General features: G+C 41.7%; 1 protein-coding gene across 6 annotated transcripts; it reads left to right on the top strand.

The window, feature by feature from the left end:
- Positions 1–24,736, top strand: CAP1 (cyclase associated actin cytoskeleton regulatory protein 1). 6 transcript variants are annotated; one of them, XM_031464880.2, is made up of 13 exons: positions 1–133; positions 12,458–12,579; positions 13,613–13,713; positions 15,232–15,309; positions 17,265–17,408; positions 17,515–17,600; positions 18,957–19,062; positions 20,282–20,459; positions 21,797–21,981; positions 22,163–22,286; positions 22,430–22,512; positions 22,832–22,975; positions 23,572–24,736. In XM_031464880.2, exons 2-13 carry the CDS (start codon positions 12,468–12,470, stop codon positions 23,653–23,655), a joined length of 1,425 nt encoding a protein of 474 aa, XP_031320740.1. In that variant the 5' UTR covers positions 1–133; positions 12,458–12,467; the 3' UTR covers positions 23,656–24,736. The 6 variants fall into 6 exon arrangements, with proteins under 6 accessions (XP_031320740.1, XP_010995245.1, XP_010995246.1 ...); XM_010996943.3 differs by having other exon boundaries at positions 13,610–13,713; XM_010996944.3 differs by lacking the exon at positions 1–133 and adding an exon at positions 557–712.
- The last annotated feature ends 22 nt before the right edge of the window (positions 24,737–24,758 follow it).

Below are 24,758 nucleotides of genomic sequence, written 5' to 3'. Positions count from 1 at the left end.
GGCAGGCAGGCCCGGAAGCCGGGTCTGGGCCGACGCACCACTGCCGACGCCCTCCCCACACTCAGCCGCCGCAGGTCCTCCCGGAAAGTAGTCCAGACCAATGGCCTCTCACGTCACAAACGGGGAAACCGAGGTATGCACGCCCAGAGGGAGGCGGAGCTTAGCTTTGATCCCCACGGAGAGTGGATTGCCGCCCGGGCTTCCCACCCTCAAAATCCGACCCCCTAGTCCCTCTAGGACCCCTTCCTGACGGCTATGAAAAGGGACCGGCCTTTGCCACTGCGGCCAAACTGATGGGAGAATTAGCCACTCATCTGTCCTCCTTCTGCGGGGGTGGAGCTTAGCCAGTAATTTCGGCCCTTCATTGGCCCAGGCGATTCCGGCTCCTACAGTTGGCAGAGGGGCGCGGCCTAGCTTTGAGCACGCCCCACTGTCGCTCCCGCCTTGGGGGCGGGGCTCTTTCCCAGGTGCTTCTCTCCCGCGGGGATTCTCTCTCTCCGGGGAGGTGACTAGGGGGCGGAGTTACGAGTGGGGCGTCCAGACTTCCTCCCCTTCCCTACTCTGGCCCGGCGCTTCAGCCGGCCTTTCATTTCCGGTGGGGGTGCCGCGCCCAGTGAGGGCCCGGAAGTGGGTCGCGCGAAGATTGCTGGGCGGTTCTTGCCGGAAGTGGAGGGCGGCTGATCGCTGTCCGGAGGTGAGGCAGAACTCTGAGGTGAGTGTGCGGGGCTGGATAGGGACTGGGGTCCGCTTCGCGGCCCACTGGCCCCTGGCGTTGTTAGTGTCTCTTTGGCCTAGGCGCGTGCGGTAAGCCCTCCCGAGGGGGCCGGCGCAGAGGCCCTCAGGCCGACCCCGGATCCTGGGCGCGGTCTTTTGAGGTGGGGCCAGGGTGACCAAGCTGAGCCCGGCTCCACTAAGGAGTTCCCCTCCACTGGATTTCACGGTTCTGGCTTCAGCCTAAACGGAGGCCTGATTCCTAAGGTGCCCTGACTGAAAGGAACCTTTGAGACCTTAAGAGTCTTTCCTATCCCTAGTCTCGCCCCCACTGCTCGGATGGGTAAATTGATCCTGGAGAGACGAGGCTTGTCTAAGATCTTACAGCGAGTGAGGGAAACAATTGGCATCTAGACCTCAGTTCCTTAATTTACCAGTCCCAGATCCTACCCCCGTTCATTTCCCAGGAACCTCTCTCTCTACCTTGGAGTGGTCTTCGGTAGGTGTCATCTCCAGGGCTATCGCAGGGCTACCCGCTGCGTGAAGCTTTTTTAAAAAATACAGCCTTTTCGGAATGCCTGGGGAGTTTTTATTTTTGTTTTTGTTTTTTAAGAGAGGGGCAAATCTTTTTATTTGCAATCAGATAGCCTCCCCTTTCTCCTAGACGGTAGCTCTTAACCTGAAAAGCTGGGTTAACTTTTTTGAAGGTGTTGCGTACTTCTGGACGTGATACCAGTTGGCTCAGTTTGGCCTGGCCCCACACTGCTAAGCATCGGTAGCCGTAGGTGCTTTATTTAACTTCCTTGAGCCTCATTTTTCTCATCTTTGAAGTGAGGATCTCTGCTTACCTGGCAGGATTAAATTCAGTGTAACAAATTGTGTTTATTTTGTGTCAGGCACTCCTGCCACATCCAGGGAATGCAGAAACAGAACAAGACAAACCCTGCCCTCATGGAGCTGACGGTGTTTGCAGGGAGTTTAAGTCATTGTAAATGTGATGAGTGTTAGGAAAGCACAGGGTGCTGTGGAAGTGTGTAACCAGGGGCTCAGGAAAATCTCTTCTGCAGGAGCAGAGTTTAAGATGAATTTTGCAGGATGGCTAGCTCAATGAGAGGATGAGAAACTTTTAAGGCAAAGGTTGTCAGTTGAAGCTCTTTGTAGGGATCCCTGTTCAAGTAAAAAATAGGGGGCAGCCCAGCACATTCATCATTTACCAATCACTTATTGAGTCCTTAATATGTGAGGCATATATTAAATGAGGCACTTGGCCCTAGTGGCTAAGAATACAGTAGTTCTTACAGAGTGGAGGAGGTGGCAGACAAGTAAATCGGGGGTGGCTTACAGTGTCATAGTGCACTGTGTGAGCACAGGGATATGAGAGGTGGAATACCTGGGCCACTTTTCCAGGCTTTGGGGAGGAAATGGGAGGCTAAGTCTTGCAGGATTTATTTAGCTAGATGATGAATCTGGAAAAGGGATTTCTAGCCAGAGAGTCCAAATGCAAGGACATGGAGATCTGGTCATGTGAAAGACCATGACTGGAATTCCAGTAATGTTTGGAGAAGTGGAGGAAGTGGGTAGTGGTGGGATCAAATGTGAAGGACCTTGTAAACCATGCTAAGGAATTTGGAGCTTACCCCGAAAGCTGTGGGGAGGCTTTGAAGGCCCTTATGTAGAAAAATGATGTGGTCAGTTAAGTTTTAGTTTAGTCTGTCAAGTGGAAAGGAATATAATGGGGTAAGTATATCAGTGTTTGGAAGCTTGAATGTGGCTTGAACCAAGACAATGAGAATGGGAAGGAGGGGAGGGATCAGATTTGAGCAATATTAAAAAGCTGGAATCCGTAGAGTTGGAGGCTGATTGTTTATGGGTATGAAAAACTAGGAGTAGTCTAGGACAATTGTCTGGTTTTCTGGTTTAGGGAACTAGGTAGTACCATTCACTAAGACAGGTAATGTGATAGAAGGGTTAAGTTGGAGAGGCAACATAGAAAGAAAGTGAATTCTGGACATACTTAGTTTGAGTTGTTTGCAGCACACCCAGGCAAAGATGTCTAATAAAGTATCCCAACTAGAAGAAACAGCAAGAGCAAAGATGGGGAGGCAGGAGAGCACTTGTATTGTTCAGTGAAGTACTGGGGCTTGGATTTTATAGCAGAAGGTAAGACCAGAAAGAAAGGTAGATGCTACCAGGTTGTAACGATGCTTTTGATGCCTTGTTTGAATGCCTTTGGCTTTTATTCTGTGGTTGGCAGTTTGTTAATTGAGTTGCTGCCATCCAGCATAAAGAAATTTCTGTAGGAATTTCCCACCTTTTTCTTCCCCAGAAATACTTCATCAATCAGATGGACATAATTTATGTTTTGGAGGAGTTTAAATTAAATGGTAGCAGTGAAAATACTTTTGTCAAGGACAACCTGTCATGCAAACCAAAAGTGGTCGTATTGTTAAGATTCAGTGAGTGTATTTTTGCTTTGAGGAAGTTAGCTGTTTAGTTTGTAAAATGTTTCCAACATGAAGAGTGATCTTTTTTTCACTTTTTTTCTTGATTAGAGATACATTTGTTTAGTTGCTGTATTTTTTTAACTAGGGACTGAGCCTTTAAAAAGTGACTTCCTCCTTTCAGTTTTCTGTGAAGCGTGGTGAGTCAAAGATGCATTTTACTTAAACAAGCAAATGCAGTGTCACTGGAAGTTGAACCCTCTGGCTTGAAATTTAATCCTGAGATTTGAAATCTGAGGATCATCAAGCCATATCTTAGCCAGTCTTAGTGATTATTCCTTTGACTTGTCATCATTTGTTTCTTTCTTTGCTTTCTACTAAGCTGGCTTTCATACCTATACTTGAGCTTCTCTACCACAATCGGACTAGTCTTTTGTAAAGAACCATTTTCATCTTGTTAACCCTTCAGTGGCTTCATTTTCCTAAAGAATCAAGTCTAAACTCTATTATCCAATTTACAAAGTTCTCCACATCAGATCCTTATCTTAGTTTTCGTTGGGTGGTACAGCTTGACATTCTAATTTAGAAAGCCCTAAACTATTACATTAGCATTTTATTTGTACCTCTTGTACTTACCTTTTGCTCATTATTACATTAGAACAGGGTTTTTCAACCTGGACATAATTGACATTTTGGGCCAGATAATTCTTTGTGTTGTCCTGTGCATTATAGGATTTCAGCAGTATCCCTGGCCTCTACCCTTTAGATGCCAGTGGCACTCCCTCAGTTGTGAGAACCAAAAATGTCTTCAGGCATTGCCTGATGTCTCCTAGAGGACAAAATTGCCCTGATCGAGAACAGTGCATAAGAAAGTATCGTATCTATGATTGTGCAGTATCTTCTCTCTCCAACTCAGTTCTCTGAGGGCAGGTGCCACGGTCGTTGCACGGCCGTCGCTAGCATGGCAGATGGCATGTAATAAGCACTGGGTACCTTACAGTGAATGAATCCTGGGTTTCATTGAGACATCAGGAATTATTGTTCATTCAGGGAATTCCTGGGTGGTCCTTGAAGGAGGAGGACTTGCCTTTTTTTTTCTCCTCAGAGGATGTGATCATAATAGAGAAAGGCCATTGCTTAGGCACTTACTGGAAGCAAGGTTTCTGTTAGTTGACTGTGCAAGTCAGCAGATTTATATTTCCCCTATACTGGGGATATTTAAATTCCTGTTTTGTTTGCTTATATTTAGACAGCTTGGTTTAGTGGGCAGGTATTATTACTTTTTTTTTTTCCCAAGTAACTAAGGACTGAGTTTTTTTTTTTATTGAAGTGTAGTTGATTTACAATGTTGTGTGATTATCATGTATTTTAAATTGCATACAGTTTATGATATTAGTACTCAACGTTTATTTTGACTGATAAAATTGTTATGCAATCGACCTTTGAATAACATGGATTTGAACTGCACGGGTCCACTTATACAGGCAGATGTGGAGGGCTGACTGTAAAGTTATTCTAGGATCTCCCACTGCACTGAGGGCCAGTGCTCATACCACTGCATTGTTCAAGGATTGACTGTAGTTTCATCACATCTTTAAATTAATGCAGCTATAACATTCACCATGAAACTATTTCTTCTTGATATACCATCATGTAAACCTAATAAAAATTATCAAAGCTCAAAAAATACTCCTCAGCTACAATGCAGCTTTGTTTGCCTTGTATTACCAGACTTGTGGTGTCAAATTTTTCCATTTGACTGGAAAATAGTTATAGTTGAAATGTTTAATGGAAGAAATGAGTTTGCTTTTTTGTTTGTTTTTTGGGTTTTTTCCTCCTGAGGTTATTAAAATTCCTATACTTAAGCTAATTTTAGACTTACAGTCACGGATCTTTTCATATCTCTAGCTGTAGCTGAATCATGGCTAGGGACAAATGGCATCCTTGAATCTATCTTTATGTATGAGAATGGGAACTGCCGTTCTGTTTAAAGCTGCTACCAATTTAAATCAATCCTTATACAATGTAAAAGATGCCTGCTGAATGTTCTTATGCTGTTGTTAGTCTTCATTATATTCCTGGAGTTTCAGATAGAGGACCATGTTTAAGGAGGCAACAGGAGACAAGTGCTAATATTGGGTTGGATTCTTTCCCTCCCTATAAACAGGCCTTTCATTCTCTTTTAATCTAAACCTCAGGTGTCAGTGACTCAGGCACTAAATGTCATTGGTTTCGTCAGCGAAACCAAATGCTTGGGGAAGAACAGTGGCTCCTGATTTGGGTTAGATTTAGATGACATCTTTACTGGGGCAAAGTACTGTTCTTTGGTTTCTGTGTCATATTAGCCAACTTGTAAGTATCCTGTTAGCATGTCTAAGTTTTGCTTTGTAACATGTTAGAGCCTAATGATAAGAATTTGTATTGTTAGTTTAGTGATAGCTTAGGTGAGATATCCAAGTGGAACTGTTTTGTTTGTTTTTTATTATAAAGAAATTATATAACTGTGTTTAAAAAACGTTTGGAAAACAGCGGGAAATTATTCAAAACTCCATCCCTTGAATGTGACAAATACTGTAAATTTTGTGTTCTTTTCGAGTCTCTTCCTACAGTGCATTTAGCTATTCTCCTTTACTTAGAAGTGTAAATTAACATTGCAAGTGAACAGCTTCATGCCTATCACTTTTCCCGAGTCAGGACTGCTTTCTTAGAATAACTTTTCAGGAACAGAATTACAAAGTAAAGACCAATGAAGCATTTTAAAGCAGATTAGTTTGGGCTACCATAGTATACAGGGTGACTTGTATGGTTACTTTTTTTTTTTTTTTCAATTTTACTTAAGGGTATGACTTAGAGGAACAACTACCAAAGTAGAAAACATTTCAATCATAGTGACTTCCTAGAGTGGAAATTCATTCCTCTGCCTTCATTGCCTAGTGAGAAGAGGCAAGAACTGCAGGAGTAACCTGGTTCCATTTACATCTGAATGACAGGCAGGAAGAATTGGGTTGTTTGAGTTGTTAGAATGATGAGCCTATGAAGCAGCTTTGGCAGGAATCACTGACCATTTCTGATTTTTCTTGGTTTCAAACCACAAAAGAAATTGCTGGAGAATCAAGCTCATGGTTTTTTTTTGCTCTGCATGATATCCCTCCAAAAGCCTATCTGTGCTCATGACTATGACATTTCCTTGCTGATGACTTGTAAACATCGCTCTCCAGCCTTGATCCTTCCCCACACTTTATTTCTATTTACTGTACATTTCCACTTGGAAGCTTCATCTTCTATTCAAACTGTGTATTCAAAACTGACCTCATCTTGCCTTAACTAGAACATGCCAGAAACCTATTTTGGCTATGGTGTCATTATTCTCTTACACCCCTGGATTTGCAACTCTGGAATCATCTTTCACTCCCTTCTCTGAATGCTACTGTACTCAGAAGTCAGTACCACACAGTTAATACTTGTTCTGTATTTAATGCTCACTTGTTTTGTGTGACCTCCAAGGGCAGAACCAAGACCAGTGGGTGGAAGTTGCAGGGAGACTGATTTTGCCTCCATATAAGGAAGAACTTTTAAATACTTTGAGCTGTGTGACTGGAATGGGCTGCCTCTAGAAATCTTGGGTTCTCTACACTGAAGATATTTGAACAGAGGCTATCTGACTAATTGCTGAGAACGTACAAAGGTCTGTTCTGGTATCAGATTGTGATTTTACAAGGTGATTTCTAGACTCTTCCTAATCCTGAGAGCCAGTAATTCAGTGGAAGGTAGCTCTGTCTCTCCTGCTAGACTCCCTCGGCAGAAAAACTGTTTCACTATTATTAATTCATGTACTTGTTACCTCAAAGTGATTATTTTTTTCTTTGCAATATCAGAAATATTTTTTGTCACAGCACTTACTTTACAGCTAGATGAACAGCTTTCAACATAACCTAGACCCTGATATTGCCCCTCTTTTCCCGAATCCCATTCTGTCAGACAGTACTTGTAAAAATTTTGCTTTTATCATATTATGCCTTCACTCAGAACCCTTTAATAGCTTCACATTTATCACAACATCAAATTCAAATACTGCCTGGCTTTCAGTGCCCTCCATAACTTTTAACCCAGCTTGCTTATTTCCCGTGATACCGTGTGGGGTAACCTACTCACATGTTCTGTACATAGCCTTCGTGGTCTCTCTTTGCTTTTGATTGCTCTGGAATCTCTTTCTGTTTTTTCTTTTACCTTTTCCATCAAAATGCCTCAGTTCCCTCCTGAAACCTCCCGAGACAATCTCTAGTCCTCATTGATTTCTTCAGAACTCTCCAAGCATGTAGTCATTTATATTGTATAATTCAGGACCATACTGCATTCCGCAAAATAAAAACTCCCAACATACTGTTTGATACTTTAACTTTCCACAATCCAAATGAAGTTATGTAATCTCTAACAGGACTTTTTTAAAAAAGTATTTAATATTTATTACATTGGCATTTCATTTGTGTTGTGTTGGCCTTCCCAGTAACAGTGAAAGCTTCTGGAGGGTAGAGACCATGGGTCTTTTATTTCTTTAGTAGCTGACACAATACTGAGCACTATCATGTTATGAGCATCTTCTGTGTGCCAGGTTTTTCCAGGTGCTGCACGTTGTATCTGTGTGTTTGTGTGTGTGTATAGTGGGGGGTGGTTGGGGGAGTGGGACAGGGAGAATGGATAAATTCCTATGCTCCTAGAACCTAGCACACAGTATGCAGTGATAACATTTTACATTTGAACTGCATTTTAAGGTTCCCAAAGTGACTACTCATCTGTAAAATCAACTTCATTGATCCCTCCATCTCTGCGTGCTAGGTGATTATCCTAAAGTTACACAGTTAATACGTGGCAGAGTTGGGACTCAGACCTTGGTCTCCTGAATCCTAGTTTTATTTAGGCTTGGATAATTAGGACTACCTCTCTTTCTGAAGCCTTTATGATGAATGCTTACATAGTTGGGAATCTGTACATTCATTTATGGAGGCTTGCATGTAGTTCTTGGCTGTTGTCAATCAGAAATGACAAGGAGCAAGATTAGGCAAGATTAGAGCTATAGTTTTCTGCTCTGGCAATTCTGTATTCTTGGGAAAAGCCTTATTTTAAATATCAGCCATCTATCCTGAATGTGAAAAAATATTGGCTCCCGTGGAGAAAATTGAGAGCAGAGAAATCGAAAGCTGCTAATAATGTGACTAAAGACACCATAAAGAGGCCTCAAACCCACAGTGCTGTGCTCAGCAAACAGTGGATGCTGGATGCTGTGATGAACCTCTAGTCACTTAATTGCTTAAAAGCCATGCGGAGTGATGGGAAGAGCCTCAGAAAATTTGTGCTCAAGGCATAGGTTCTCTCCGCATTGGTTGTTTGATACCTGGCAAGCTTTTAAACTTCTGTCAGTTTCTTCATTCTAAAGATGGGGATCAGTATCTTTATAATATACCTCACAGAATTATTTTAATTCCCAAAAGAAGCAACAGTTCGATAATGTGGTGCACTTACAACTATAAGGGAGTTTTGTTTTTAATTAATATTATATCATCTAATAAACAGTATTATCTTCCTTATGGTACTTGGTTTGAAGATCTCTGTGTCAATGTAATTTGTGTCCAAGAAGGCAGCATTTATTTGAAAGATGGGAATGTTTGTTAGATCCAAAAACAAGCAAAAAGAAATTGTTTAAGAAAGGAAAAAAACCCCCACACTTTCCCCCAAATTTGACACAGGGGCAGCCAGACTTGTGTTGAGGGGAGAGGGTAAAGGCCCTTATTTATTAATTTTTTCAAGGACCCTTATTGATCTACCGTATTTATAGTACCTACCACATTGATAGTACTGGAATTACAAAGGCAGGACACTGTCTTTGCCTTAGGGTGACAAATTGCCTATTGGCTATTAAAAGATTTTAAACCAGTATGTTAAATGTGTGGTAGAGATAAGTACAAAATGAAATGTTTTGGGCGCACATACTGGAAATGCTTCTCGTGAGGGGTAGGGGTGATACCTTAGTTGAGACTCAATGAACAATAGGAATTCTGAAGAGGGGGCAGATTGAGAAGGAAAAGCATACTAAACTGGAAAAGCTTCCTAGGAGAGGTGATACCTTAGCTGAACCTGAAAAAAGGCTGTAGGAGTTATGAAACAAGGAGCAGATTGGGAAGGGAAAGGAGCCAAGCAGAGTGGTAGCATTGTAAAGGCTCAAAAGTGAGAGAAAGCATAACTCTTTCTGGAAAATGCAAGTATTTCTGGGTTGTTGTAGTGTGTTGAGCAAAGGTATGGTAAGAAATAAAACTGGCGGAATGGTGGAAAATAAAGCAGGGCCCTATCATGGAAACCCTTGTTTGGACTTTACTCTGAATCACTGTGGTAATAATGGAGAATAGATAAAGAGGGTGTATTACTAGAATTAAAGGAGACAAGTGAAAAGGTTATTGCAGTAATCTAGGCAAAGTCATGATGAGCGAAGTTTTATCAATCCGGATGAAGACAAGGGGCATCTATTTATGAGATGTGCAAGGTAGAGCCTATTTTGATGGCTGATGAGGTTAATAAGATAATTTAGTTAATGTTTATAGAATCCTAACTATTTTTCAGGACTGAACCAAGCACTTCTACATGTATTTCCTTATTTATTCTCACTATAGCCTTTTGAATTTTACATTGTTGTTGTCTCTTACAAATAAGGAAGCTGAGGTTCAGAAAGTTTGGTAACACTCGGTCACAGAGCCAGTGAGTGTCATTATTCAAACTCCCAATCTATCTGACTTCTCTAAAGAACAACGCTCTTAACCGCTGTGCTGTTCTGCTTGATTCTTTCCACGTTACTATCTTGATCAATCAGGTGATTGCTGGTAGTGCTGGATTACTGAGACAGTGAGGGGGAGCCGTATCAGGAGAGATGAGTTCTGTTTTGGACATTACAGTTAGAGATGGTTTGGGGACATCCAGGTAGAGATACCTAGATGGAAACTGGATCTGAAATTCTGAATCCCAGAAGAATGGCATGAGTTGGAATATACTGCTCTGGGAGTTGTTAGTCTGTAGGTGGTTGTGGTGGTATCACTCAGTAAGTGGACTGGATGGCAATGCGATAATGGCAGTTGACAGCTTTGGAGTGGACATGACCACCTAAAGGATGAATATACGTACACAGAGAGTAAGCCAAAGTGTGTCCTTTGGTCCCTTCAGGCATTCTTTCTCACAGCATCTCATATTTCACTCCACCCCCACCAAAAACAAAAAACTAGATTCTGTTCACCTATATTTGATTAGTGGTAGAATGAGATTAGCTCTGATAGCTACATTGTCCTTTTTCATTCTGCTAAAGTTAAATAGCAGAACTGTATCTTGTTTTAGCATTGATAGGTTACAAGTACAAGTGAAAGATGGGAAAAAAAGGAACCAAAATCCCATGAAGCTGTATTATTAAGCTTTTATGATTGGTAAGTGTTCACCAACCCTGGCAGCCTTTAGAGACACTTGTACTGTGTTACCATGTTAACACTGGCCTCAAACTGTAGCATCCATTATGTATGAAGGAACATGTTTTATAACAGAATGGGTGGTATCTGTTAATGGGAGGTAGCTTGGGAGTTTATTGCGTTCACTGCCTTGTTCCCTGGGATTTACAGAACTGTTGGATTATATGAGTCTGTCCCGGGATAGAACCCAGAAAGAACAGGACAGCAGTTTGGATACTCAGGCGATCATGCCCTAATATGAGGGAGAGTATATTGGATGCTTCTAGTCTGCTCCATAGTCTGTTCCATATGTGAGCGGAGATTTGGAGGCTTCTGCTACTTCTCCAGGCCACGGAATGGAAAGGTTTATTTGGTTCACATTCTCTGTTTTCCCTTTGATTGTCTTTTAAACAACATTCTCTGGTAGAGAGATCAGGCCCTGAGAGTCTGTACACAGAATAGAATGGACAGGAATTATATTGTCTTCCTTACTTTATTTTGTGAGTTGCTTATCTCTTCCACATGGAAGACAACGTGTTAAATTGAGATATTCTGGCATGTCATCATCTTTGGGGGAATTATAATTGCTGTGGTCATTTTAGGTGGCTTCAAGGAAGTTAAGTTCATTTGACTTCAGTTACCTGAACTAATTAATGCTTTGAGATGAAATCTCTCCAAGTCAAGTCTTTGATTGAAACTTCACTGAGTGATTTTTATGAGATTGCTTATAGTCTTAAGCACTTTATGTCAATGTATATTGATAACATTAACACTTATTTATGTGTATTTGTGGGTAATGTTCAGAACCCTTGTCCCTCTAGAGTTGTGGGATACTATACTTCAGGTTCATTAACTTCATAAATATTTATTGAACACCTTCTACCTGCCAGGTAGGGGTCTAGATGGTCGAGTGTAATAGGGAACAGGCCAGAGAAGGTCCCTTCTCTTTTGTACCTTACTTTCTTTAGGATATTAGCCATTGAATGAGGCTATTCAGATAAGTTAGTGCCTGCGATAGAGCTATAACAAGCTCTCCTGGATGTGTCTGTTCTTCTTTGTACATATCCAGATCCTGCTTAGCCTCATTTGAAGCCTGGCTCAGTTGGCAGCTTCTCCATGATATCCTTATCTGATTCTTCCAGCTGACATATTCTTCCCCTCTCTGAAAGGCTTTGTTATTCTGTCTGCAACTTACGTCACTTAACTTTTTTTCTACTTGTTTTATAGTTGTTAGTACACATGTAAAGTCTCTTCCATTAGACTATAAGTTATAGGGGGCAGGATAAATTTCCTGCTCATCTTGGTTTTGGGCATGCCACATGTAGGTAGCGAGATGTTATAGGAGAAAACACTGAACTTAGAGCCAGAAGGCTTGAATTTGAATGCTGCCTTCCCTACTAGCTAACTGTAACTATAGGCGAATCATTTAACTTCACTGAAATTGTTTCCTATCTTTGAGAGTCTAGTAATTATCCGTCCATTCCTAAATAGTTGTTGAGAGGCTCAAACTGAGATAATATATGTGACTGTACTTGGCAAATTCTAAATTCTTACACCAGTATTTATTCGGTGATATCATAGTAAATATTCAGTAAGTATTTGAATGAGTAAGCATTTGCTTTCAGTGAACACTGTTTTCAGGATGGTTCTTTTGCTTGATGAGGTCTCTATGATTTTGCAAATATGCTAGATTATTTTCCATTTCATTTTACTATAAAGTGATTCTGTTTCTCAGGATTGGTATCCCCTTCACCTCCAGGGCATTCTGATTTTTCTCCTTAGGTCCTATGTAATATTAAAACAACAAATGACATTGATCTGTTTCAGCAGGTGCTACATTATGGCTGACATGCAAAATCTGGTAGAAAGATTGGAGAGAGTGGTGGGCCGGCTGGAGGCAGTGTCCAGTGCCTCTGACATGCACTGTGGGTATGGAGACAGTGCTGCAAAAGGTAAGCAGTATACAAGCCAGCAGAATACTTTGAGTGAAGACTTGGTGCCTTGGCCTGATGTTTTTCCATCACAGTTTATTCTCTACTTTGGAGCTAACTTCTTTAAATGTTTAATCTAGAAAGTTCATCGCCTGTAATTCACATTGCTTTGAACAGATAAAGGAGGAAGTGACTTGTGCAGGGAGGTTTGTGGTTATTTTAACACTAGAACTTCCTGCTTGTGTGATATTTCCTGTTCTTTCTTTAGCAGAATGACTTAAAGTCAGATGATAAGTGATATTAAAATTCCTCTCTCCAGATGATTGGCAAATTGGCCATTTTGCATGTATACCAATTGAATCATAGAATGTTGGTGCTAAAAGGAACCTTTAGGGCTCATTTTGTTTATTTTCATTCTATTGATAAAAAAAATTAAATTCAGAGAGAAAAGGAGACTTAGCCAGTGTCACACAAGCACCAGTGGTGGTGCTAGAACTAGAATGCAAGCTCCTGACCCCAGCCTTCTGTTTACTGTGTTACCTTGCCTTTTTGAGTTCATATGGAAGAGCCTTTAACAAGTCACCTTTCTTTTTTTTTGTTGTTTTTTCTTTTTCTTTTTTTCCAGTTGAAGTACAGTCAGTAACAATGTGTCAGTTTCTGGTGTACAGCATAATGTCTGAGTCATGCATATGCATACATATTTTTTCATATTCTTTTTCATTAAAGGTTATTACAAGATATTGAATATAGATCCCTGTGCTATACAGAAGAAACTTATTTTTTTAATATATTTTTATGTATAGTGGCTAACGTTTGCAAATCTCAGACTCCCAAATTTATCCCTTCCCACCCCCTTTTCCCAGTAACCATAACCCAGTAAGAGAAAGAAAAATACCATGTGATATCACTTATATGTGGAATCTTAAAAAAAAAAAAGGAAAAGCAAGGACTCTAAGGAACTCATCTATAAAACAGAAATAGACTAGCAGACATAATAAACAAATCACCTTTCTGACGTGTCACTGATTCTTTGTGGTATGTCTGTCTTTAGCAGGAGCGGCTCCTTATGTGCAAGCTTTTGACTCACTGCTGGCCGGTCCTGTAGCAGAGTACCTCAGGATCAGCAAAGAGATTGGGGGAGATGTGCAGAAACACGTAAGGAAATTTTACCCTTTTTTGCCTCTTTCAAGGACTGGTTGCTTTCTTCAAATCCTACTCATCCTTGGTATAAGATCCCCTTGAGGGGCTCCTGGCTCCTTCTCTTTTACCTGTACTGAGGAGCTCAGTTCTTGCACTGGAACGGCTTCTCAGATTTTTCCAGGCCCGCTGCTTTTATCATGTATTCTACATGGGCTTCTTTTATACAGATAGCTGGCTTGGTGCATAAAACATGGCTCGATTCATCTTTGTAGTGAGAACATGCTACCAGCCTGATCCCAGCATGTTACATAACCAAGCCTGGGCTGGCTTATTCAAAGGAATCATTATCATGACTTAGCATTATAAAACTATGCTTGGCAGTAATGCTAGAACTATGCTAATGTGAGTTATTTTCACACTTAGCCCACAGTGAGAATATGAAGTAGGCGATGACAGGTGCCTCTCCACCCACCTCCCTTCATGTGCTGCTACCCACGTTGTCACTGGCACCCCACACTTTGCCTCCCTCTTTAGGACCCAAAACCTTCCTGCTAATCTTCTAAGTGATCTTTTGTAAGCAATAACCATAATTAGGATTTTCCTGACCCTTCAGCAAAACTGATTTCTTGATCTTTGGAAGATCTATTTGGAGCTTCTTACGTACCATCTGTTGGCATTGGTGTTAACTCTAGAGAGTGGGACTGGGACTTAAGTAAGAGTGTGGGGGCTTGCAGTTTTACTTTATATAGTACATAACATTTGAAAAGGTTCTAAAACATGTATCACTGTTATATTTTAAAAATACAAATTCAGAAAAAACATGACTTCAATTGGAATTTTTGTATTTGGTAGTGCTTATAGCTTCATGTTTCTTAGCCTCTTTTGACCATGACCCTCAGTAAGAAATACATATATGTAACTAAGATAAAAGTTCCACAAAATACTACCATGCTACTTACATTGCACTTTGGACGGGGGATGGATAATTTCAAGTTGATGTACTGTACTCATTGTTTTATTTTTTTCTATTCACTTAATAAAGGGTTGTTTACAGGGTGGCAAAGTTGATACAATTATCTGTGTCCTAGTCCAACATTTGAAAATTAGCTTTAACCAAAAGTAGTAAATGCCTTGAGAATTTGAGGCATAAATTTAGGCTTTTGCTTTTACTCCTGCCTCTAGTTTTTGAGAACAGTTTTTTTGTTTGTTTTGTGATGAGAGGTAGGAGGGATTTTTCAATGCACTTCATATTGCACTGCACGTGCAGTTGCTAACTTTACTTCATCAAAAGCTAGCCCGAATTATCTTCATTGCCAATTCTGGATATATTTCCCTGATTATTTCCAACAGGAACAGTGGTATGTGTAATTCTGCTATCAGTGCCTGGAATCTGGAATACTTGAAATCTACATGAAGTGCCTGGGTTGCTACCAGAGTACATAGAAGTGGAGGTTTCAGATTATTCTTATCAAGACTTCTCCAGTTGTAAAGTGACATCGATAGCTGATCCTTCTCTGTTCCTCTCCTTTCCAGGCAGAGATGGTCCACACAGGTCTGAAGTTGGAGAGAGCTCTCTTGGTTACAGCCTCTCAGTGCCAGCAGCCAGCAGGCGTAAGTTCACTACTAGTGGGTTTCATTTTGGTTTGATGTGCCGGACAAGTTGAGTGCTTTGTGCTAGGCTATCACAACAGGCTAAGATAGCCCTACCAGGCTTATGTACGTTCACATCAAGTCCTACAGGGTGAGTCAGATTTTAAGCGCCACTCTGGGAATGTGCCATTGAGTATTTATTTATTGGGCTCTACTGGCTTTTTTTTTCCCCCTGTCATTTTACTCAGGACTATGGTTACTTTGGGTCTTTGCTGCTTCTCTCAATAGACAATCTTTTAAAAAATTTTTTAGCCTCTTGGCTAAGACCAAATTCATCATATTGTCCCCTAAGCCCTTTGGGTCACAGTGAGAGGTTCTCTTGCTCCACTGTGGGTGGGCTTAGTAAGGCTGCTGGGGAGATCCTGAGACTCCTGCAGTACTGCTTCTCTCCTCACCTTTCAGAGGTTTAGGATCTCTCTTTAACTTTACTCCTACCTCAGAATTTTATGCTGCCAAAGTATGAAAATGAATTAGAGAAAATTTAGATTTTTCTTGGAGCCAAACATTTTAGTTCTGTTTCTTCTTTTGTTTTTTTCCTAGGCAGGGGGATAATACAATAAGTCTTCCTGCTAACGCCGTGTTAAAACCCATGGGGTGGGAGAGCATAGCTTAGTGGGAGGGTATAATTCCTTAGTGGTAGAGTGTGTGCCTAGCATGCACAAGGTCCTGGGTTCAATCCCCAGCACTTCTACTAAAAAAAAAAAAAAAAAGAAATAAAAACCTAATAACCCCTCAAAAAAACAAAAACAAAAACCTTTGAACCCTCAGCATGCCTAAATAATGTAAAAATAGCGTAAGGTAATGTTAAATATGTTAAACTCTAATTCTTAAGCTGTCTTGAAAGGTTAAAGCATTTTGTCTTAATGTTTTTTTCAACCTCACACTTTCCACAACAAATCAGGCAGCTGAGTCACTATTATATTCCCCTTGCTTAGATCGGGGATTGGCAGACTGCAGCCTACAGGGCAAATCTGGCCCACCACCTATTTTGTAAATGAAGTTCTTTTGGAACACAGCCATGCCCATTGTTTTAAGTACTGTCTGTTGCTGCTTTGTGCGCTGCAATGGCAGGGCTGAGAAGTAGCAACACAGACTGTATGGCCTACAGAGCCTGAAATGTTTATGGTCTGACTCTGACTTTACAGGAAGTTTGCCAATTCCTGCTGTAGACTATTCTCATGCTAAGATCTGAGAATTGAGATTTTCAGGAAACTGAGTTTCCGGACGAAGGATGAAAACAGAAACATAAAATTCATCCATTTTGCTAAGCTGTTTGCTCAAATGCCAAGCCTCGTAATTGCATTTGATTCAGCAGATATCTTCTCAGCAGCTGCTATGTGGGCTAGCAATGTGTTGAGGGCTGGAGGATTATAAAAGAGGGCTAAGACAAAGCCCTTGTCTTTGAAGAGTTAATAAGAAAGTAAAACATGTTTACATGGGCCCATTAATAAATCGTGCCGGGTGTAATAAGGTTCCAAAATTGGTTATGCTGACGATAAATGCTGTAGGAGGCCCCTGTACTGGGGTTGGAAGGCTGTTCCTCATGAAGCAGAGGGGCACATGGATATATGAAAAAAGGAGCCCATCATGAGTTAAGGCTCAGCAGTGAACTGGTATCTCCTGTTAGTGGGACAGAGAAGAAACTAGTGGCTGAAGTGGTGGAATTGTGTGGTACAGCTGGAGTAGGGGTCTTGATCAGGAAGAATCACAAAATCCAGCCTGAGGAGTTGGAACTCTGTGAGGAGAGTGAGATGATGAGCAGTATTGTAGCATATGCATCTGTGCCAAACGAGTGTAGGGTTCGAGTTCTCATTGTAGTTCATGAAGAATTCTTGCCTTCAGGATCAGAGTTGGGCAACACATAAAGCTTTTATAGAAAGACGCTAACCTGACTCTTTTCCTGCATCTTTTTCTAGAATAAACTTTCTGACTTGCTGGCACCCATCTCTGAGCAGATCCAAGAAGTGATAACCTTTCGGGAGAAGAACCGAGACAGCAAGTTGTTCAATCACCTGTCAGCGATCAGCGAAAGTATCCAGGCCCTGGGTTGGGTGGCTATGGTGAGCAGAGCAGCTTCCATGGGAAGGAAGGGACAGAATGAAAGAGGTCAGGAGGTATGACTGGAGAGGCCCCAGGTCACTGTCACTGTCACTTCTCTTTTTCTAGGCTCCCACGCCTGGTCCCTATGTGAAGGAAATGAATGACACTGCCATGTTTTATACAAACCGAGTCCTCAAGGAGTACAGAGATGTGTAAGTCCAGCCTGTCTGCAAGGGGTAAAGGAAGCACCCAGCTGGTTACTTGCTGGAGAAGCGCTTTGGGTTAAGTTAAGGCTGTCCTTGGCTGCTATGTTGGTTCTACTCTCTTAAGGCTGATTTTTGGAAAATTTGATAGATATTGTCTCATAGAAGCTGCATTTGCAAGCAGGAAGTGTTTCTGCTTCCACTTCTGCTTATTCTCCAGCGTTGGTAGAGGCCTTTTGAAAAGTCTTCTAATCCTTACCCTCCCAGGTTTAGGAGATTTTGCTGGAGATAAAAATGGATGAATGCCCTTTAATTTGCCTGTGTAGACAAGATTTTATTGCTTTATTGAAAACTTCTACCTGGCCTAGTGGCAAAAGATTTGGTAAGATTCACTTGGAAATAACCTTGACTGTTCATGTGGTCAGGGAAAGCAAGAGGAATGCTGCCTGGCCAGTACAGGTATTGCATCAGGGAGGTCATTGTACATCCAACTACATGTGTCCACCAGGGCTGACTTCTCCGTTACTGGTTTTGAGCTGGAGTGACTGCAAGCAGCCATTACTCAGCTGCATAACTATCTAGAACCTTTATTCACCCCGTCCGTTACCAGTCAACCAACATTTGTTGAGTAACTACTCTGTGAAGGAATAAACCTTCATGTGGGTGAAATATGTCCCAGAACATGAAGGAGCTCCTTGATCCTTCCAGTAACCTGGAATTAAGCATCACAGTATTTTGATTATATTACATAATTTACTTGAGGAAATTAGGTTTAATGCTAAATAACCATATAGTCTTCTAGCTAATAATATATAAGAAGAGAGGAGACTTGAACCATAGTGCAGTGCTGTTTCTATAATTTAATACAGATTATTTCCTCCTAAAGGGAAGTTTTTTTAGTTTTTCAGGTGGAGGGCATGTTTGACATAAGGCACTATGCTATAAGGCAGTTGAATTTCTTGGAGTTCTAGAGTTCCTCAGTGATGCTCAAGAGATCTCTACCATGGCTTCATGTATAGAATGTTTGCTTTTATCAGTTTTATATATTAGGTTCTGTCTAAGAACTTTTCTATTTTGAAAAAAGTTTTGCTACTTAAAAAGTTTGAAGAATGCTGTTATAAGAGATAGAAAGAAATATAACATAGAGTCCTTATGTGAATGGACTTTGGTCTAATTAGGGTAGGGGATTGGTTAAAAAAAAAAAAAAGAAAAGAAAAACTCAATTATGATAGAAAAACTGCCACTGAGCAGAGCCTAAGAAACACCACAGGCAGGAGGATGTGCGCTGACAGATAGGAGGGTTTCTGGAATCACTCTAGTAATGTACCTGACTGCTTGTGATGAGCTCTTCTTTAATTCTCACAGGGATAAGAAGCATGTGGACTGGGTCAAAGCTTACTTGAGTATATGGACAGAGCTGCAGGCTTACATTAAGGAGTTCCATACCACTGGACTGGCCTGGAGCAAAACGGTTAGTGAGTCCTCCTTCCCTCCCTCTACCCCTCTAGGATTGGATCTACAGGTTTCTTAGACTTTAGTGCTACCAAGGTCCAAGAAGGAATGCTGGTCTTTTCAGTGGAGGATAGAAAACAAAAATGAGAGAAGGAAAGGGGAAAAAAGAAAAGAATAAAAAAACAAGGGTCAGAAAAGAAATACTTCTATTCAGTGTCAGTCAGCATGGGTCAGGAACAGTGACTGGGCTGGAGGGGAGATATATGAATGAGTTACATTATTATCCCAACCCTCAAGAAGCTTAAACATAATAGATACAAAACCCCAATACAAATCACCAAGCTAAATGCTATACAATAAAGAGACACACTACAGAGTATGAAGAAGAGAAGAATGATGCTCACTGGGAGAGTCTGTACTTTCAAGGAGGTATACTCTGATCTAAAACTTTTCAGGAATAGAACAGAGGTGGGAGAAATGGGATTGACTAGCAAACAGCAAAGTTTAAACAAAGTAAATGCAGAATAAATGTAGAGATTGGTTATCTGGCTTCAGTAAGGAGAGAGAGTCACATTTTTAGGAGGAAAGGCTGGAAAGGAAGACTTTTAGACTTTGTAATAGGTAATAAGTAACTATCATAGGTATTTGAGCAAGACAGTGATAATGATCAGATTTGTCCTTAAAAGAATCTTAGTATATAGGTTTAGGGTAAGGGTTTATGCTCAGAGTATGAAAGTGCTCATGGTGCTAGGGGCCAGTACAAAAGAGTTTACAGGAGGTGTAACCAAAATCATAGAATGATTTAATGAGATTGATTTAATGAGATTGAGGGGCTTGAAAGATGCAAGGAAGATTGAACAGTCAAGTTTGGATGGTCTCACTGAAATAGAGACATGGGGGTGATTGTACAGGTGGGGGAGCAGGTGGGGATGGTGAAATCAATCTTGGACTTGGTGAGTCTGAGGTACTGGTAACAAACTAAGTAGATTTTTAGAACTATAGGTTTAGAGCTGGAATTAGGTAAAGGTCACGGGAAAAATGTGAAGGTTGAAAAACGGAGCTGAGTTGGATCCTTAGAAAGGCTGAAAAGGAATGAGGCCAAATTGGGTGTGGCTAGGGAGCATTCATCATTGCATCAAGGGCTGGAGTGGGTACCCCATTATCTTGGACACATTTAGGACCCTGTTAGGGCTAGTATAGAGGGGAGGAAAGGCTGTTACCTTCGCTTATTGTTCCAGGGGCCTGTGGCAAAAGAACTCAGTGGACTGCCTTCTGGACCCTCTGCTGGATCGGGTCCTCCTCCCCCACCACCAGGCCCACCTCCCCCCCCAGTCCCCACCAGTTCAGGCTCAGATGACTCTGCTTCACGCTCAGCACTGTTTGCGCAGATTAATCAGGGGGAGAGCATCACACATGGTAAGTAAATACTTTAGCAAGAAGAGTTGGTACAGTAAGTTGTTTTGGCAAGAACTTACCAGTCTGTAAACCAGAACCATGGTTTGTATATGGGAGAATTCATTTGGAGTGTCACGTTCCTTCAGGTTGCCTAAAGGGACAGCAAAGCTGGCTGAAATGCAATTTGAAAATACGTGATTATAACTGGGGGAAGCCCTCCTCCCATAGGAAAGTGATTTACTGTTAAGGGGCATGCACCCTCTTGTGCCAAGGCATGGTACCAGCACTTTTCCCCAGAGCTTTTTCCATGTTACCACATAGTCTCTTTGGGAAGTCATCATGGAGGGGGTGGTCAGCTTCCTCAGAGGATGTATCTTAGTCATGGAAAATTTGCATAAGAATGACCTAATGTTGGTATAGAGAAAGTAGACACCCTTATACACAGTAAGTAGAAGTCTAAATTATACAGCACTCTTCTAGGAATCTACCTATAAAAATACTGAAAGAACAAGCTTTATACCTTGTTATTTATAGTAGCTAAAAATGGTGTAACAACATATATCCCACTTTAAGAAGTGGTTAACTGTGGCATGTTCCTCCTGACAGAATTTGTGCAGCCATTAAATCTTTTTCTGCAGTGAACTATGCAGTGTTTAGGGGGGAAAAAAACTATAACCACAAGGAGTGGTAGAGCTGAAAGGCCAGCATTGGTTGTAAAGATTGGGCCGTGTTCCAGAGCAAGGTGTGTGTCAGCCTGCTGAGGGCAATTATGGAATGTTTTCCCTAAAAAAAAGATATTTTTAGAAACTAAGTTAACATGAGAAAATTTTTATTTGTGTTAATTGGTTAAAGCACATTTCTTCACTGTGTATGCTTATATCTAAATAAAAAACAGCTATGAATAGAAAAATTACTTGGAGGAAAGTTTCAAATGCTAACACTGATTGGAGGTGGTAGGTTAGCTGTGAGTGAGGTTTTTTTCTTTTACCAAATTTTCTGTATTATCACCTATTTTTCTTCCTCTGTTGCTTTAAAAACTGCACACCTATTTTGTGAGTATATATTTGGTGTGTATCTTTGTAGATCTTTCTCTTGTATTTACATACTCATCCCCCTCCATACACACATATCCCACGTTTTATTTTTTTTAGTAGAACTTTATAATTTAACCTTGGGGTAGAAGAGAAATAAAAGTGCTTCTTCAAAGCTGCATGTGAGAGAAATCTTAAAGGCTCTGGTTTTTAGCTTTGAATTTTTTGTTAAGGGTCAGTTTAACTTCTGATAGCAGAGGTCGTGCATTACCTCAGCCCAAAGCCCTGGTATGAAGGGCAGGAACAAGGCAGCTGTTGTTTTTACAGCCCTGAAACATGTATCTGATGACATGAAGACTCACAAGAACCCTGCCTTGAAGGCTCAGAGTGGTCCAGTACGAAGTGGCCCCAAACCATTCTCTGCATCTAAACCAGGAATCAGCCCATCTCCCAAACCACCCACAAAGAAGGAGCCAGCCCTACTTGAACTGGAGGGCAAAAAGTGGAGAGTGGTAAGTTTAAAATGTCAGGACTGGGGGAACAAGGAGTGGGGACAAAGTGGTTAAATGTAGCACAGCCAAATGAGCGCAGGGTTCTGGCTTAGACTGCAAGAATGAAAATTTGGGATCGTCTGTTTTTGGGGGTGGTGTGTACTTAGTGATAAGATTCCTAAAAGGGGTATCTCTTTAACAGGAAAATCAGGAGAATGTTTCCAACCTGGTGATAGATGGCACGGAGCTGAAACAGGTGGCTTACATATTCAAGTGTGTCAACTCGACATTGCAAATCAAGGGCAAAATTAACTCCATTACAGTAGGTGAGTTCTTGTTGTTGGCCTAGGCAGGCTCTGTCCTAGGGCTTGAGAGGGCTGGAACCATGCCTACCCTATTCCTTGAGATTCTTAAATATATTACTTTCCTTTAAAGTTATACTGCTGACCTGCTCCCTTTCTTCTCCTAGATAATTGTAAGAAACTTGGGCTGGTGTTCGATGACGTGGTGGGCATTGTGGAGATAATCAATAGTAAGGATGTCAAAGTTCAGGTAACTTGATATTTTGGCTCCTTCCTTTGGTCCCTGAGCAATTAATTGAAAGAGACATAGCCGACCCACAGATTTTGCTGTGGTGGGAATCTGACTCTACAGAGTCTGTAAGCTGAGCTGCTTTGGATGTGGCAGGAAAGGAACCGGCCCTTGTAGTGAGCTCTTTCCAGCCCCTGTCCCCACCTGCCCCTGGGATCCAGTATCTGCTGTACACCTGAGTTTGCACGTAGTTGCTGAATCACGTGGAACAGTGAAAGCTTTCCCACAGCTTACTGTTCTCCCAGCTGCTGGGACTCAGTGCTCTTGGTTTCCCCTGCAGGTAATGGGTAAAGTGCCAACCATTTCCATCAACAAAACAGATGGCTGCCACGTTTACCTGAGCAAGAATTCCCTGGATTGTGAGATAGTCAGTGCCAAATCTTCTGAGATGAATGTCCTCATTCCTACAGATGGCGGTGACTTTGTAAGTTTCTCGATCTCTTTAGTAGGATGATCTAAAAACAGAAGGAACTGAAGACTTCTTGCCTTGGAGAAAGCTAGGTGGACATTCTACACCAAGTGGGTCAGACCCAGCAATGCACACCTCAAGCACACAGAAGTGTGAGGGAGTCCCATGAAGCAGACCCCCGAAGGAGGGCGGTTTCTGCCTTTCTTAGGCTGAGCAGATGTGCAGGGGAGTAAAAAGGAATGGGACTGAGTCGCAGTACCCAGTTGAGCTGGTGTTGTGCAGCCATACACGTTCCCATGTATGCCTCATAGGTTTTAAGTCTGTCCAGGATCACCTACGTCTGTCTAGCTTTGGAGCCGTTCTCATTCCTACACTGTGGGGCTCCTTCGCTGTGTCAGTGGTGGGGGTCCTGGTATATGAGATGTGGCACTGCTGGTGTGCTCCAGTTACAGAGGAGTGCTTCTCCAGCTGGCTTCAGCTTCTCTCATTCACATCCTACTTGTTCTCAGGGTTTAGTGCAAGCAAGCATTGGGAGCAAAGTGTAAGATCATTCACTCCAACATATCATTTAGCTCAGGTTTAAATTAAACCTGTTGTTTCTTTATTTACAGAATGAGTTCCCAGTCCCTGAGCAGTTCAAGACCCTATGGAATGGGCAGAAGTTGGTCACCACAGTGACAGAAATTGCTGGATAAGCGAAGTGCCACTGGGTTCTTTGCCCTCTTACAGTGGGATAAATCTGTATTGAGACAGTTCTTTTCTAGATTTCCTCTACCTTTCTGCTCTTAAACTGCTTCTCTGCTTTGAGAAGCACAGCTACCTGCCTTCACTGAAATATACCTCAGGCTGAGATTTGGGGTGGGATAGCAGGTCAGTTGATCTTCCGCAGGAAGGTACAGCTTTTCCATATCAGCTCAACCACATCACCAGTCCATTCTTAAGGAACTGCAGACCAGGACAGGTGTGTTTTCACTTTCAGCCTTTGACCAACAAATAGTCTTTTGAGAAGAATAAAGCAGTCCCCAGGAATTAACAGGTCAGGATGTTCACACAAGCTAACAAAAACCAATCTTTTTCTAACAATGAGCATGAAGGTAGCAGAATCTGCTGTGATTCTAGTTGGTTCTTCTAACTAAACTAATTTTTACCATTGACAAATGAGGCAACGGTTGCACAGGACCAAAAGCTGAAGCTTGGCCACCCAGCATTCCAAGCAAAACAATTTCCTCTGAGCATTCCTTTCCTCCTCCTCCATCCTGCATCTGCCCAAATCTGAGACAGTAGCTTCTCCTGCGTCAGCTGCTGTGGCGGTGCCCTGCACCCAGGCCAGTTAGAGGAGTCCTGAATCCTTTCTCTCTCTGTGGTCCCTGCTCAGCACCTTCCTTCAGGGATGACTTGAGAGAGAAGAAAAAGGAAAAACACACCATTCCTAGGCACCTGCCTGCCTTCTCTCCTTCCGCGCTAGGTGCCTGTCCTCCATCTTCTCTGTCTCCTCTGCCCTGTCGTGCTCAACAGCTTTTGGCTTATCTGGGCACCTGAACAGAGGACTAAAATCTCCACTGCAGGTTGGTTTGAGGTCTTATCTAAGAATCTTGCACAGCATTGCTAATGTAAATTTCAGTTTTTCCCTCTAGGACAAACACTTTACCAAAATATGCAACTTTTCTTGGTGGGAAGAGAGATTGTCCTGTGACTTCACCCATTTCCTGAGGCCTGTGGAAATAAACCTTTATGTACTTAAAGTTATACAGAAAATAGAATAAAATTAATACCAAACTCGCGTACTATTTACCTATGA

This window comes from Camelus dromedarius, chromosome 14 (genome assembly GCF_036321535.1).
Source record: "Camelus dromedarius isolate mCamDro1 chromosome 14, mCamDro1.pat, whole genome shotgun sequence".
NCBI classification, from domain to species: domain Eukaryota; kingdom Metazoa; phylum Chordata; class Mammalia; order Artiodactyla; family Camelidae; genus Camelus; species Camelus dromedarius.
Note: the sequence above shows the minus strand (reverse complement) of the source record. Positions and strands in the feature narration are given on the sequence as shown.

Excerpts from the sequence above, each read along its gene's own strand:
- CAP1 (XM_010996943.3), top strand. The coding sequence starts at position 12,468 with ATGGCTGACATGCAAAATCTGGTAGAAAGATTGGAGAGAGTGGTGGGC. Across the intron at positions 17,601-18,956 it reads CTCAAGGAGTACAGAGATGT|GGATAAGAAGCATGTGGACT; the intron begins GTAAGTCCAGCC and ends TAATTCTCACAG. Across the intron at positions 20,460-21,796 it reads GGGGGAGAGCATCACACATG|CCCTGAAACATGTATCTGAT; the intron begins GTAAGTAAATAC and ends TTGTTTTTACAG.